The 13838-nt window shown below is 61.3% G+C and overlaps 1 protein-coding gene across 1 annotated transcript; it reads right to left on the bottom strand.

The window, feature by feature from the left end:
• Nucleotides 1-341: 341 nt before the first annotated feature.
• SLC15A4 (solute carrier family 15 member 4) lies at nucleotides 342-13624 on the bottom strand. Its single transcript, XM_075535120.1, has 8 exons — nucleotides 13065-13624; nucleotides 7509-7804; nucleotides 5177-5345; nucleotides 4752-4829; nucleotides 3795-3963; nucleotides 1826-1981; nucleotides 1520-1678; nucleotides 342-1153 (listed from the first exon to the last, which is right to left on the bottom strand). The coding sequence occupies exons 1-8, from the start codon at nucleotides 13605-13607 to the stop codon at nucleotides 993-995; spliced, it is 1731 nt and encodes a 576-aa protein (XP_075391235.1). The 5' UTR covers nucleotides 13608-13624; the 3' UTR covers nucleotides 342-992.
• Nucleotides 13625-13838: the final 214 nt, after the last annotated feature.

The raw sequence follows: 13838 nt of genomic DNA, 5'->3' as shown, positions 1-13838 counted from the left end.
AACTCCTTGTCAAGGAAACCTTCTGACCACAGGTGAGTGACGCTCTATTTGGACCCTTCCTGAAGATGTCCAGCCTAAGGAAGCTGCTCAGCAAACTTGCTCTCAGACCCCAGGGCACAGTAGTCTCCCTCCATCTGGGACCCCTCTCCCCCGGGCCATGCCTGAGAGGCACGCAGTGGGGATGCCCCCACAGGAACTGCTTCTGGTAAGCACGGGCTGGGCTGAGGGGGGTGGGGGTAGGGAGTGAAGCAGGCGCCCTGCTGAGCTCCTCCTAGATCCCAGCCTGCTGCCATGCTTGGGAGCTCAGGTGGGAGGCAGCTGGATAATCATCCAAAAACATCAACAAATATAGAATCCTTTATTTAACAAACAACACAACTCTCGGCCATGGAGCAGAACCATGGTCCACAAGGACACTAGTAGAACAGCTGGGGTTCACGTGTAACACTGGGAGTGGTTTTCCAGTGACCTTGTCCTGACCCCTCCCAAATCAGTCCTCCTGTCACCAGGACCCCCACCCCCTTCACTGCCTGGTGGGGCTTCCGTGAGCTCCCAGGGCTGTGAACCATACCGTCTTTCCTGATGCACGTGCTCACTGATGAGAGAAAGGTGAAGTCACGGTTTCACGACCTTCTCTGAAGCAGCAGATAAAATGAGCCGAACAAAACCAACACACACACACAGCTGCCCTGGAGAGAGGCCTCAGTGCGCCCCCGCTGGACACGGGACTGACCAGGAGCAGCCGGTCTGAGAGGCTGGTCCATGTGGGTCAGAGTCTGTCCAGTGTCGGAGTGGGAAGTGGGGTCTCGGCGGCCGAGGGCTCCAGCAGGAGGAAGGGGCGCGCTCGCCCATGCCCGCCCCGCTACCACAGTGCGGGGTGGCAGGAGCGGGTCAGTAAGGCACTTGCTCATCCGTTGGGAGTGGGGGCTAAGTCATGTCAGTAGCACGGGAGTGCTCACAATGTCGATGGCCCTGGCCTTCCCAGGTGCAGGTCAGGCCCTCCCAGAGGCCGAGGCTGGGGCAGGCGTCCCGCTGGCCCTGGACCGCTGGCGGTCATACTTGACAGAGATGATGAGGAACAGCAGGAGGGTGGCCCCCTGGATGGCAGCCAGGAGGAAGAAGTAGTAGTTCAGGTAGCAGCTGTTGATGTTCCCTGGAAGAGAGCCGAGGGTGGGTCACAGCTTCTGCGAATGGGAGCCCCGGGAAGCTAACAGCACGGCTGGCAGTTCAAGCCCACCAGCTGCTCGGAAGGAGAAAACTGAGGCCGCATGCTTCCTCAGACTCACAGCCTTGGGAGCCCATGGGGACTCGGGGGCAGACACTTCCCCTCCTGCCAGAGAGGGCTCAGAGCACCGACCTGGCCACCCCCCAACAAACACCGTTCTGCTATGTCGCACGGGCAAGATACTGCAGAAAGACAGAACCCCAATCCCTTCACTACCCAGATGCCTATGTAAAATGTGACAGAGACGCTGCCGCCTGTGTTTCCTCCAGCGCAGAGCACTTTCCCGGCTCTTACCGAAGTCCGTGTGGCTGCTCATCCAGCCGACAGCCGGGATGGACACCAGGGCCAGCAGCCCTGAGCCCACGAAGGAGCCGATGCCGGAGAAGAAGAAGAACAGACCCATGATGGCGCTCTGCATGGATCTGGGGGCGGCCGAGTAGGCGAACTCCAGACCTGGGAGGAGAGGAGAGGGGAGGCGGCTGCACGGGCTGGGCCGGGCCGGGCGCATGGGCTCGGGTCTCCCATGAATGAGGCAAGACAGTAACTCGTGCCCCTGCCCACCACCACTCTGCTGCCCGGGACACCCGCAGGCTGGCTCACCTGCGATGCTGGCGAAGATCTCGCTGATGCCGATGAGCACGTACTGCGGGAGCTGCCACCAGACAGGCAGGTCGGCCGCGTGGTAGACCACGCTCCCGATGGTCTGGTTGATGGTCTTGTCTCGCACCAGGCCCAGCCGCTTGCTCTCCAGGATCCCTGGGGGCAACAAACAGCACACAGGTTGGCAGAGAGGTTTGCCTGGCTCCTTGCCTCTATGCCCGCTCAGACCCAAGAGAGCACATGCCCTGCGGACCTAACTCAGGACTGACAGCGACCCTACAGGCCAGCTCCTGGGGGTCCAAGAGTAAGTCTTTCCAGGAGCAGGCAGCCTCACCCCTCTCCCGAGGAGTCCCACGGGGCCTGGCACACAAGGCAGCCTGGCTGTACAGGAGCCCTGTGCCCATCTCCAGGGGTTCCCATCACGTGCAGCAGAGAACAGGCAGGAGACCGAAGTGAAGGCATTTTTAACTGACCATAGAGAAGACTAACCCAAAAGGTCAAGAACGAAAAGCAGGTGGGGGAACCATGCAACTGCTCATGTGCTCCAAGGGTGTGCATGCACACGCCTGTCTGTGCAGGGCGACCCAAGGGGGCTTCCAAACGGTGACGGGCACGCCCGCTCTCTCCTATGACCGTCACTGTGAAGTTTCTCTTCCGTCTTGGTTATCTGATGGCACCGCCCGGCGGCACTGGATGTGGTATGCCCATAAGGCTGGGCACCCCTACTGGGTTAGGCTCCATCGAGTTGGGGTCTTGAGATCTAAGCATTCAAACAGGGACCTATCCCACTCTGAAAGGCAGCCAGGGACAGCGTGTGTCCTTGAGCCCAGAACCACGGGACGGGGCAGACTGATGACAAGGACGTCTGAGTGGGGCCTGAGTGGGGCAACACGTTCCTGTCGCTGCTACTGCAGAGGCAGAGCCCAGACCAAGAACGTGTGGGACATAAAGGCCTTTCTCCCCCTGGGGGCCACGAGGACCCTCCTGGATGCCTGCCCAGTGTGGGGGGGGGCACAAGGAGGGGGCTATTCCAGGGCTCGGGGAGACTCCGAGCTGGGCAGGGAAAGGACTGCTGCTCATTGTCTGCAGGGCTCCCGGCCGGCCCTAGCAGATCACACTCTCCAGCCTAGGGCCAGTGCTCTCTCAGAACGGTGCTGTTCTGTGACGGCCCCGCCCAGCACAGGCTCCTGCTCCCCGCGGGCGATGCACAGGGTCTGCAGCACGCCTCGTCACGGAACGCAGCGTGTCCCAAGCACCAGTAAGCAAGAACTCTCTCCAAGGGAGGCGGAAAATGCAGGACCCGGCTCCATCAGCCAAGGATGAAAATCATTTCCAGATGTAAGGTTTGTCTTAGCAGAATGGAGCCTCCCATTCAGTTTGAAGACTCACTTTGACGAGGGGCTGGTCTGAGGCTGACAGCACCTCCTCCAGGGAAGGTCCCCCTCTCGCGCAACAGAAGGCATAGGGGCACCCTGACACTATCAGAGAGCCCTCAGCAGGCTACCCCGAGGCCAGTGGTTCAAACCCACCACCAGTTACCCTCGGGGACGACGAAACAAAGATGCAGTCGGGAAGCACTGACCCCAGGCTGGGCTCGGTTTGCGTGCAGACTAATAAGCGGCCCCGTGCTGAATCTCCGTTTGAGGTGTCTCACAACTCAGCAGTCAGCAGTGTCAACAAGCCCCACCAGTGCAGCGGGCACAGGCCACGCCTCGTCTGCACACACACAGAGACCACATCCATGTCTGGGAGGCTTTAAAAGTCCCTGGGACAATTCCACGATCTTTGATTCCCTGTCCCCTCACACAGTCCAGGAGAGAGGAGGCTGCCTCCTTGGACACCCCCCTGCAGGCCTCGAGGAGAGGAGGCAGACCGAGCGCAGGAACAAAGGCATCCGTCCCACGGCCATGAGAGCAGGGAAGAAGAGGCTCTGCAGCGGGTGGGGGCTGTGGTCTGAGCCCCGCCTCACCTGCAGCAAAGGCCGAGCACATGACGAAGAACATGCCCACGGCGATCCTCTTGAGGGAGGAGGGCAGCAGGCCGTTCCTCCTCAGGACGGGGTCCACCACCTTGTCCTTGAGCGGGATTAGCAGCAGGATGAGCACAGCATCGAACATGGTCAGCCAGGCCGCCGGGAACTGCGGGCAAGCGGCGCATGAGTTTGATCTACAGGAGGCCGGCCCTTGGGGGACAGGTCATCCACACATGGCTCCCTCACACGAAGCCCCAGGGGGCACCTCTCGGGAGCACCCGTGGCTTGGTCTGCTCAGGGGCCTGCTGAGGCTCTGCTGGGCCAGCTGCATCCAGGGCTGCGGTCAGTTCAGAAGGCTACGCTTGCTCGGGATGCAGACGTCAGAGGGCCCGAGGGCCTTTACGAGGACTACCCCGGGTGGGAGAGGGCGCTGACAAGGCCTGCGTGTGCCGAGGGAGGGTCACTGGGCCACCTCGTGGCCTCAGCCTCCCCCACCCACAGCCTCCGCTCGCCTCTCTTTCCAGGCTCTGAGCTCAAGGCGCAGGGACAGTAGCCAAACTGCTGACGGAGGGAGGGGAAAGGAGTGGGCAGGCAGCCTGCAGGGGGCCGTATCGGGAAGTGGATTCGAGCTTCCTGTTCTGGGTATTTTTGTCTCAGGTGGTTTCTATGGTTTTCTGAAGCAAGACCTTTTGACTCCTGAGAAACAACTCTGTGTCAGCCCTGAAAACCTGCGAGAGCGTCGAGCTCTCGGGGGCAGGGGGACACTCATGTCTGATGGGGATCGTTCAAATCTGGTCAGCAACGTGGCCAGCAGGACACGTGTCCATTGAACAGGCACTGTCCCATTCCAGCAACAGCCCCTCTGTTCACACGGGCTGTGCGCTGCTGAAGAATCCACAAGGTGCGTGAACCCAACCCAAGGCCAGCTTCCCGGGGAAGTTCAACAGTTCTTACCGTGTGAGGGGTGGTTGTAACACTTGATATTTCTGGGATCTTCAAGTGAAGACTCTGTAAAACGTACGTTGTCTGCATCTGGGCATCAAAAGCACATCACTGTTATACTCAAGCCAGTCCAATATATCTCTCTCTCTCTCTCTCTCTCTCTCTCTCTCTCTCTCTCTCTCTCTCTCTCACACACACACACACACACACACACACACACACACACACACACACACACACACAGACTGGACAGTGCCCAGCCCACTGGAGCTTACTGGGAACTCCAGCTGCACACAGAGCAAAGCAAACAGCAGGCCGGCCGGGAGCGGTCGCCAAAGCTGGAGGAGGCCCAAAGGCGCCAGTCCGTGCCCAGAGAAAACTCCCCACTCCTGTGGGCAGCGGGTGTAGGGACATCGGCTCCACCTGTCACCACTCACTTGGAAGTACACTGTCCAGTAAGGGATCAGAGCCAGGAAGACAGGGACAATCTTGACGAGGGCTTTGACGTCCTCCACTTTGTCCTCTGGGAAGGGCCCTCCTCGAGACATCTTACATGAATCAAACAGACTGTGTTTAGAAGGTTGCTGAGAGACGTCAATGCCTTCACTTTGGGAAACAAAATGAAGGAATTAGTTTGTTCCCACCCATGCCCCCGGGTCCAGCACCTGGTCTCAAAGTCGGCGGGAGGTGGGAGACCAGCTCACCACACTCAATCTGCGTTGGGCTCCTCAACTGTGAGTGGGTTCGAGACCACTAATGGGGAGCCGGGGCGATGGCAATTTCAGGGTGCTAGAGGCTGGGGTCGCGTCTGCTGCGTCCACATAGCACAGACGCAGCCTACACCCTTGCGGTACCCCCACCCATATCCCCGAGGAGGAAGTGCACAGCACTCCCGAGGCTGTGTCCCCAAGGACCAAGGTCTGAGAGGCGCCCTCCTTCAGGGTGCCTGCGGGTGAATTAGCGACATTAGCAAGGTCAAATGAAGGCTGACTCCCAAGCAAGAGGCGGCCACCTGGGGGCCAGAGGAAGCCCCGCCCCTCAGGGGCTTGGCGGGCCAGGTCTGAGTCAGCAGTTCACACAGGAACCGTGGTAGTACAGGGACTCCCATGGCAAAGTGGTTGAGCGTTGGGCTGCTAACCACAAGGTCAGCAGTTTGAACCCACTAGCCGCTCCGGGGAAGAGAGACCAAGGCTGGCTACTCCGTGAAGTTAGTCTCGGAGACCCCGGGAGCCGTGCTGCCCTGCCCTATGGGGCCACTACAACTGAATGACAGGGACACACACGGAAAGGGTGTCACGGCATCTGAATGCCACACGCACCAGGTGGGCTCACTCCCCAGACACTGGGGGTCTTGCCATGGTGTTTGCTGGGAGGGCCTTCTAAAAACTGTTCCTCAGTTCCTGCCCGAGGGAGGCAGACGATGGTGCCCATGTGTGCATGTGTGGTCTACACGGTCCCTCAGGGCTGCTGCTCCCCAACAAGCTCCCATGGGGCCCCCTCGGGTGTCTCCTGAGGCTCGGGGGAACAAGCATAGAGCCGAGGGGGAACATTAACGCCGGCTCATGGGGCCTGGGCTCCCCGCCCAGCAGGGCAGCCCACAGCCTTCAGAACCCTCCCTGCAGTCAGCGTCCTCTGCACCCCCTCCTCATGCAGTGAGCTCCTGGGGACGCCCTGGCTCCCCAGCCCTGGGGAGGGGGTTTTCTGCAGGCCATCAGCTTTCCACAGCCTCCGGCACCCACCACATTGCAAGGGAGCCGCTTGTGCAGTGAGCGCCAATTGTCTAGTGTGCGCCTCTGATGGAGGGGTCCACCGGGCCAGACACCTTGGAGCCAGCAGTGTGGAGAGCTGCCCAATGCCACAGCCCACTGGAGGACAACCATCGACAAGGGGCAGGTGCGAGAATGAGGGGACACAGAGCTGCAGCGGGGGCTGTAAGCCAGCAGGGAGCCAAGGCTTTCTCCAGGGCGGAGACAGCTGGACCTTGGGGGTGGGCACAAACAGTCTGAGAGCCGACTCCTGGTGACTCAGGGCTTCCGACACAGGAAATCCTTATGGGTCAAGCAAACAGCCTCTTCTCTCCCCGGTGGAATGGCTGGTGGGTTCGGACCACCCCCCTTGGGTTCGCATCCAAACAGAAGCCCACAGTGCCGGCCGGGGCCCCTGCAGGCAGCCTCCCCCAGGTGTCTGACCAGTGGCCGTGTTAACCCGCGAGAGAAACCTGACTTCGTTTTCCTTCCCCGGGGGGGCCGCCACCCTGCCTCTGAGGAAGGATGTCTGTCAGAACCCACAAAGGAGGCACTCCCGGGGCAGGGGACCCCAGCTGTGCTGCGAGCAAGCCACGGTCTGTCTGGGGACCCGGGCAGCGGTTGCCATGCCAGCAGGGGTGCTGCCTACCCATGTGGAGCGGTCACAGCCCGCTCAGTCAGCGCCCACCAGTAAAGTCCACACTGGGCGCAGCACTGCTGCCAAGGGGGAAGTGTCTCTGGAATAACATCAGACTACGTGCTGGGCTTTCAGGACCTCCTGGAGGGTGTCCTGCCATCCCTCTACCCAGGACTGAGGTGGCTCCCTCTGGCCAGCTCCGCAGCAGGCAGCAGCTGCCTCCCCCACCCCACCCCCCGCCCCATGAGTCACTCTGAAAGTGACAGCAAAGCCGTTGTGGCAGCTCTATGGGGCCTCTGGCGCCTGTCAACTGCTGGACAGGAAGAAGGGAGACTCAGCCCCTGCCCACCCTTCCCTGCTGAGCCAGCGGCCCGGTCCTGTGTGTACCCGCTGGCCCTGCGCTTCCTCGTGTGCTTCTGGGGGCGGCACGAGTACGCCAGGATCCTGAACATGTCTGTGAAGGCGCTGCCATCGGGAGGCTTGGTGACGAAGCAGCTCTGGCCGCAGAGGAAGACCACGAAGGCCACGCCGATGCACACAGCAGGGATGGCATAGCCCACGATGAAGCTCACGTTCTGCTGGATGTAGGCGATGCCGCCCAGAGACACGATGGCCCCCAGGTTGATGCTCCAGTAAAACCAGTTGAAGAACCGCCTCGTGGCCTCCGGGCCTCGGTCTTTGACCTACAGGGACAGGGGGAGAAGGCGGACCTGAAAACGGGCCTCTCCACAGCCCTTCAGAAAAGACCGCAGCGGAGTGGGGGCTTCCTCCTGCCTCCCAGACCAGGCAGTGCCCCTGCTGCCAGTGCCTTGTTAGAGCCAGGGTGTGCGAGGGGCCTGGGACTTTCCCTGAACTTCCCTCGGCCTCCTATCTTGGTGGATGCGTGGCTCATCTGGGGGTCTCGCTGAGATGGAGACGATGAGTCTGTCTGTCTGGGTGGACAGCAAGCCTCAGCAGGGAGTCAAACTGGACCGAGCAGTTTGAAGCTATGACTCACAGCACATCCCATCTCTGGGGCAGGCCCCAGACTCTGCATTTCAGGCAAGCATTCAAGTCCCAGGCGGCCTCCACCCCCAGGTAGGTTTAAGAACACTGCCTGTGCAGCCGGCTGAGGCACCCAGGAAACGTGCTGTGGCCACAGGGAAGGGCACAGGCCAGAGAGGTGGCACCACACCTGTGTCTGGGCTCTGGCATTGAAGAGAAATGCCAGGCTGAGCTCAGACCAGGAGCCATCTGTAGACAAGCAAATCTACCATTGGGGCCACGAGCATGCTGGACAAGGCGAGAGCTGCCAACGGCTGTGCACTGAGAGGTCGGTGGTTCAAGCCACCAGCAAGCAGCTCCGAGAAGAAAGATGTGGTGCTGGTGTCCTCGGATGACAGACGCTGGGAAACCTGTGGCCCTCCTACTGCTAAGGTGGCTGATGCTCTCCACAGGCACCGGGGCCAGTCGCTGGCTGGCAGTGCAGCTGGGATGGGACTGTGGAGAGCTGCTTGTCACTGGACGGTCACCCCTGTGGCCCACAGCAGGCATGAGATGTTCCCACGCACTCTTGAGCCAGAGGCCAACGCTGGGCTCATGCCAAGGCTGGCCAGACACAGGCGTGCAATCTTTCATGAAAGGGACCCGTGTGCTCACTCGGGTAACCTGCCCTCTGACCCACAGGTGCTCGCCTCTGCTGGCCAACAAAGGCAGGCCTATGGCTCGCTCACCGCCGCCAGGAAGGCTGACTCATTCGCATCTGATATGCTCTGCAGAGCAGCGCAAAGGCGTAAGGTGTAAAGGAGGGGCTTCAAAAAGGGCAGGGAAAATGGAATTGAACAATAGATTTCTGCCACCAACCTAGAAGCTCCCTTGTATGATTTTTAAAAAAATTTAAGATAAAAAATACTCGACGACATTGAATACTTGGTGATGGATTTGTACACCATCACTATGCTCTGAAGACAGTAATACACAGTCTACAGAGTGTGCTCCCCACCATCTAACCTAAGCATGGGGACTACTGCATGACCAGTCCTGTCTGCATGGGCGGAGTTACATAGCCAGCTGAGAGGGCAGGTCATGCCCTCTCTCCCACCAGCACAGGAGAGGACCGTGACTGGACCTGAGCAGGCTGGGGCCTTCCAGCAGAGGGCTGTGTGGGACAGGTGCGCTCCATGGTCCCCACCGCAGGTGTCCACACCTGGCTGTCCTCCGAAGCAAAGTGAAACAGACAGGAAGGGACAGGCTTCCAAGAGCACACCCCCGGCATGAGAAGGAACAGATCTGACAAGCTCAGGAGCCAGTGACTTCGGAAGCCCTGTCGTGAGCCACAAGGGCCTCAGCGCGGGGCTGCGCCTGAACGCACTTGGCCACTGTCAGCCAGTGGCGGGACACTCCAGCTGCTGTGCAGAGAAGGCCGGCTCGGGAAAGCATCGCCTGTCGCTGGGGACACTTTCTGCACATCCCTCTCTGAGCAGAGGCAGCCACAGCGCCCAGGCCTGGCTGGCACGCCCGGCACGGCCGCCCTTGGTGCTGCTGGAGCCCGGCTGTGTTGCATCACCGTCTGAGCAGTTGCCTCACCCCAGCTCCGAGAATAAACAAGCTCCCTTGTGGCTGTCACAAGACACCCCGGAAACCAAGCAGGGCACAAAGGATTGTGTGCGCACGGAACCCACAGGCTGCCAGAGCCGGAAACAGTCCTTCCAATCACAGCACTGCCTCGCGACACACTTTTCTCCCACCCCCCTGGTGGTGCCGGGGGAAGCGCTCCTCTGCTAACGGAAGGTGGTGGTGGGAGCCACCAGGGGGATTCCGGAAAGCTCTGGAGCCCAGGAAGCCCCGCGGCAGCTCTGCGGGCCTCTGTGAGTGGGGGTCAGGGTTGCAGCAGGGGGTAGGCTTGGCTTTTTCGACTCCAAGGAGCTCTGCTGGCGCAGGGGCCACGCGTCCTTCAGGACAGAAATGTCCGTGGTCCAAACCACCGCCGAGGGCCTGTCCCCGCAAAGATGGCCGTCTCGGAAGCCCCGGGGCAGTGCTGCTCTGTCCTGCAGGGCCGCTGTGAGTCAATCCACCAACAGCAAGGCGTTTGCTCTCTCCTTCCATTCACTCAGCCAACCAGGAAAGACGAGCGTGGCCCCACACGGCCCGTGGCCCAGCACACACCCTGAGACTGCCTCAGCCTCGCCCCGAGTGGCTTTTAAAGGAGCATCTTCACGAGGTGCCGCCAAGGGCACTGTTCAGAGGTCCAGATGGTGACGGCGGGCAGAGGCATTCCTTAAACATACACGTCCACAGAAACAAACTCACTCAGTGACCCTGGAGGGTGGAGCAGAACTGCCCTGAGGGGTTTCCACAACTGCACGTCGTTAGGGGGTGAACTGCTGGCCTGTGTGCTGGGGGGTACAGCTGGGGACACAGCTCCCAACACCAGCAGGGCTGAGAGAGCAGGGGGTTCACCAGGTGAGAGCACTGGCCAACGGGCCTTGTCCTGGGGTGAGCCAGCAGGGCTGCTGTTAAGGGCCCTCCATGACCAGCCAGTGCCCAGTCAGAGCACACTCCACGGCAGCCTCTGCCTTGCGGTCAGAGCCAGCTTCTCCTTTCAGAGAACTGGCCACCAGCCTTCAGCACTCCCAGAGCCCCACCAAGGCCCTGACGTCAGCACTACCAGGAGGAGAGCATCTTTCTCAAGAGGAAGGCCCGCCCCGCTCCATGGGGGACCCAGCAACCACAGCAGTTGGCCTCTCACAGAGGAGTACACCACGCATCCTGGGCGTCCACTCACCGACTCCTGGATGCCCCCAGCCTTGATTTGAGAGATCTGGTTTTAGAGCAAAGCTAAGTGAGGGCAGTCTTCTAACCCAGGGCTGTCAGGACAGCAACACACTCACCAGGCCATCTAGAGCCTCCACAGGTCCACTCCTCATCTGGCACCATTCCAAGGCCGGGGTGCTGACCCGCAGCCCCACCCCTGCTCCACCATGTACCAAGCAACCCTGGGAGACAAACTCTGTCTGTTTGTCTCCGGGGGGGTGGGTGGGGGGTGGGTTCTAGGAGCACGTTCAGGAACATTCTTTCCATCCCGTTTCTACGAGCTCTTTGAAGCCTCCTTGTCCATCTATAGTGTGGAATCATCAGGAGGCCTGGTGGCACGGCAGTGAAGCGCTCAGCTGCTCAAACCAAGGCCAGTGGTTTGTGCCTTCCAAGAGCATCGAGGGGGCAAGTGGGCCTGCCTGCCTGCAAAGGCTCACAGCCTCGGGAGCCCTGTGGGCAGCTCTGCTCTGTGCCCCGGGGTTGCTTGGAACAGGATGCTGGCACTCACACAGGAAGTCACTGCACGGTTTAGGGGAGCCGAGGGGGACAGGAGGGTGTGCAGGTGGCACAGGACAATCCCTCTGCGCCACTTCTGCCAGGCGGCCTCGCTTCCCAAAGTTGGGGGAACATCTGTGGCCCCGCGACTGGTGTCAGCTGGTGGCCCTGAGGAAGCTGTCCCCACCCACTCCTGGTGCACCAACACAGAAACACAGACCCCGCCCAGGCGGCTCGGCTGGGTGCAGTACAGGGTGACTAATCAGTCCTGGAATGAAGCCCCCCTGCTGACCACTCACTCTCACCAGTGATGCCTCGTCGTTACTGTGCACTCAAAGGGGCTTCTAGAGGCTACGGGAAAATCTGACCCACCTTTCAATCCTCTTCCCATGAACTTTTGAAGCCCCTCCTGCAATCCACCAGTCATCCCCACCCTTAAAGTTATCCTAAGCCACCCCCGTGTCCACCACTTCAAGTCCAAGACTCTCCCCATCCAGCCACAACCAGGCTGGTTGTAACAGACCCTCAACCGGTATCCCCGCCATCGAATGTTGAGTCCCCTACAGCCTAATCTGCCCAACAGCCGACCAAACAGCGGCCTTCTCTGTTGGGGGCACAGAGCACCAGTGCAGTGGAGGCCTGGCAGAACCTGCCACCGCTTATGGGCAGCATCGTGGTGGACACCAGGACCAGGAACGGGCAAGGCTGTGCTCCGGTCAAGTCACTATCCGTAGAGCGCCTGGAATCTCAATTTCCTACACTGCCCATTAGTCATAAGATAGGCTTCTTGTCTCACTCACATGTCAGAAACGCAAGAACCATTCTTAGCTTGTGGGCACCTCAAAAACAGGAAGCACGCCAGATTGGGCCCACAGGCCAGAGTTTGCCTAACAGCTTCTCACTCAGCTCAGCTCTCAGGAGCCCTTCAGGCCAGAAAAGGGATCCTGCACTACCAGGGGCTGCTCTCAAGAGGCTCCTGGGGAAATCCCACACAATTTTAATTCTGTTTTCCCACACTCACGCAGGCTCAGCCTCCCCTTCTAGGTCCAGCGGTTTAATGGGGGGTGGGGGGCTCCCTTCCTCATCTGGCTTGTCCCCTGCCAGCAGCTCTTCCACCTTGGCTGCCCTACATCACGAGGCCCTCAGCCTCTTGTCAGCTGGCCAAGGCAGAGGTGGGCCCTTTATTTATGGCCCACGGATCTCTGCCCACGACCGGTCAGCGCAAGTCTCTGTTGCTTTTGAATGTCTTCGTTGCTGGCCTTTGTCCTGTCCCTCTCGGAGCTCTCAACCTTCCTAATGCGGCGACCCTTCCGTACAGTTCCTCATGTGGTCACCCCGAAGGTGGGTGGACCCGCCTGGAGACTATGCAGGAGCGGTGTCTCCATTCCTAAGACCGTGGGAAATACAGTCTTGGGCGGCCCCTGTGAAAGGGTCGTTCGACGGCCAGGTTGAGAACCGCTGCTGTTGTGGTGGCTGCACAAGGGCGGCGGGTCTGCTCCTGCCAAATGCGGGGCAGTCCGGGATGGGGCCCAACGGGCGGGGGCTGGCACAAGGCAGCCGCCTCCGCCGGGGGTGTGGTGGCTGGTAGGGCTGGGCGCGGGACCCTCCGCAGCCCGCGGGGTCCGGCCGGGGGAGCGGGGTCGGCGGCGCGCTCACCTGGTCGGCGCCGAAGGGCGTGATGTTGGCCTTGACGGTGCCCACGCCGAGGCCCACGAGCACGAGCCCAGCGAAGACGGCGGGCGCGCAGTAGCGCGGGGGCCCGTCCGGGCAGGCGGCGCTGGCGTTGGCGGGCGCCGAGCAATTGGCGAGGCGCGCGGGGCGCAGGGGCCCGCAGAGCGCGGCGCGCGTGGCGGGTGCGGCCACCAACGGGAAGGCCAGCATGCCGAGCAGGTAGAGCGCCAGGCTGAGCACGATGGTGCCCGCCTTGCCCAGCAGCGCGTCGGCCAGCCAGCCGCCGAACGGCGACACCAGGTAGGTGACGCCCATGAAGAGCAGCAGCGCCTGGCTGGCCTGCGCGCCCTCCCAGCCGAAGGGCGTGCCGTTGAGGAACAGCACCAGGCCGGCCGTCACGCCGTAGAAGGCGGCGCGCTCCAGCAGCTCCGTCAGCAGCACGGCGCCGCACGCCGCGCGCCGGCCCTCGAACACCGACGCCGCCCGCCGCGCGCCCAGCAGTGGGGTCCGCTCCCCGGGGCTCGCCATGCTCGCCGCCGCCGCTGGCCGCCGGCCGGCCTCTGACTGCGCCTGCGCCCGCTCCCTCCGCCGCTCTTATCGCGAGAGCTTGCGGGAGCGGCGCCGCCCCATTGGCCGGGTTCGCTGTTTCTCAGCGTTCCCGGAGACTTCCGGTTCCGACCCGGAAGTCCAGCGGAGGTGGAGCCCGGCCCTGCGCCGACGCCAGTTCAGCAGGTGGATAGCGCGTTCCTGACTGCCTGG

This window comes from Tenrec ecaudatus, chromosome 16, assembly GCF_050624435.1.
Source record: "Tenrec ecaudatus isolate mTenEca1 chromosome 16, mTenEca1.hap1, whole genome shotgun sequence".
NCBI lineage: Eukaryota > Metazoa > Chordata > Mammalia > Afrosoricida > Tenrecidae > Tenrec > Tenrec ecaudatus.
Note: the sequence above shows the minus strand (reverse complement) of the source record. Positions and strands in the feature narration are given on the sequence as shown.

Coding starts and splice junctions, on each gene's coding strand:
- SLC15A4 (XM_075535120.1), bottom strand. CDS start 13,607: ATGGCGAGCCCCGGGGAGCGGACCCCACTGCTGGGCGCGCGGCGGGCG. Junction 5,346..7,508: donor AGGAAGCGCAGGGCCAGCGG/GTACACACAGGA, acceptor TGTTTCCCAAAG/TGAAGGCATTGACGTCTCTC. Junction 3,964..4,751: donor TTACAACCACCCCTCACACG/GTAAGAACTGTT, acceptor GCTTGCCCGCAG/TTCCCGGCGGCCTGGCTGAC.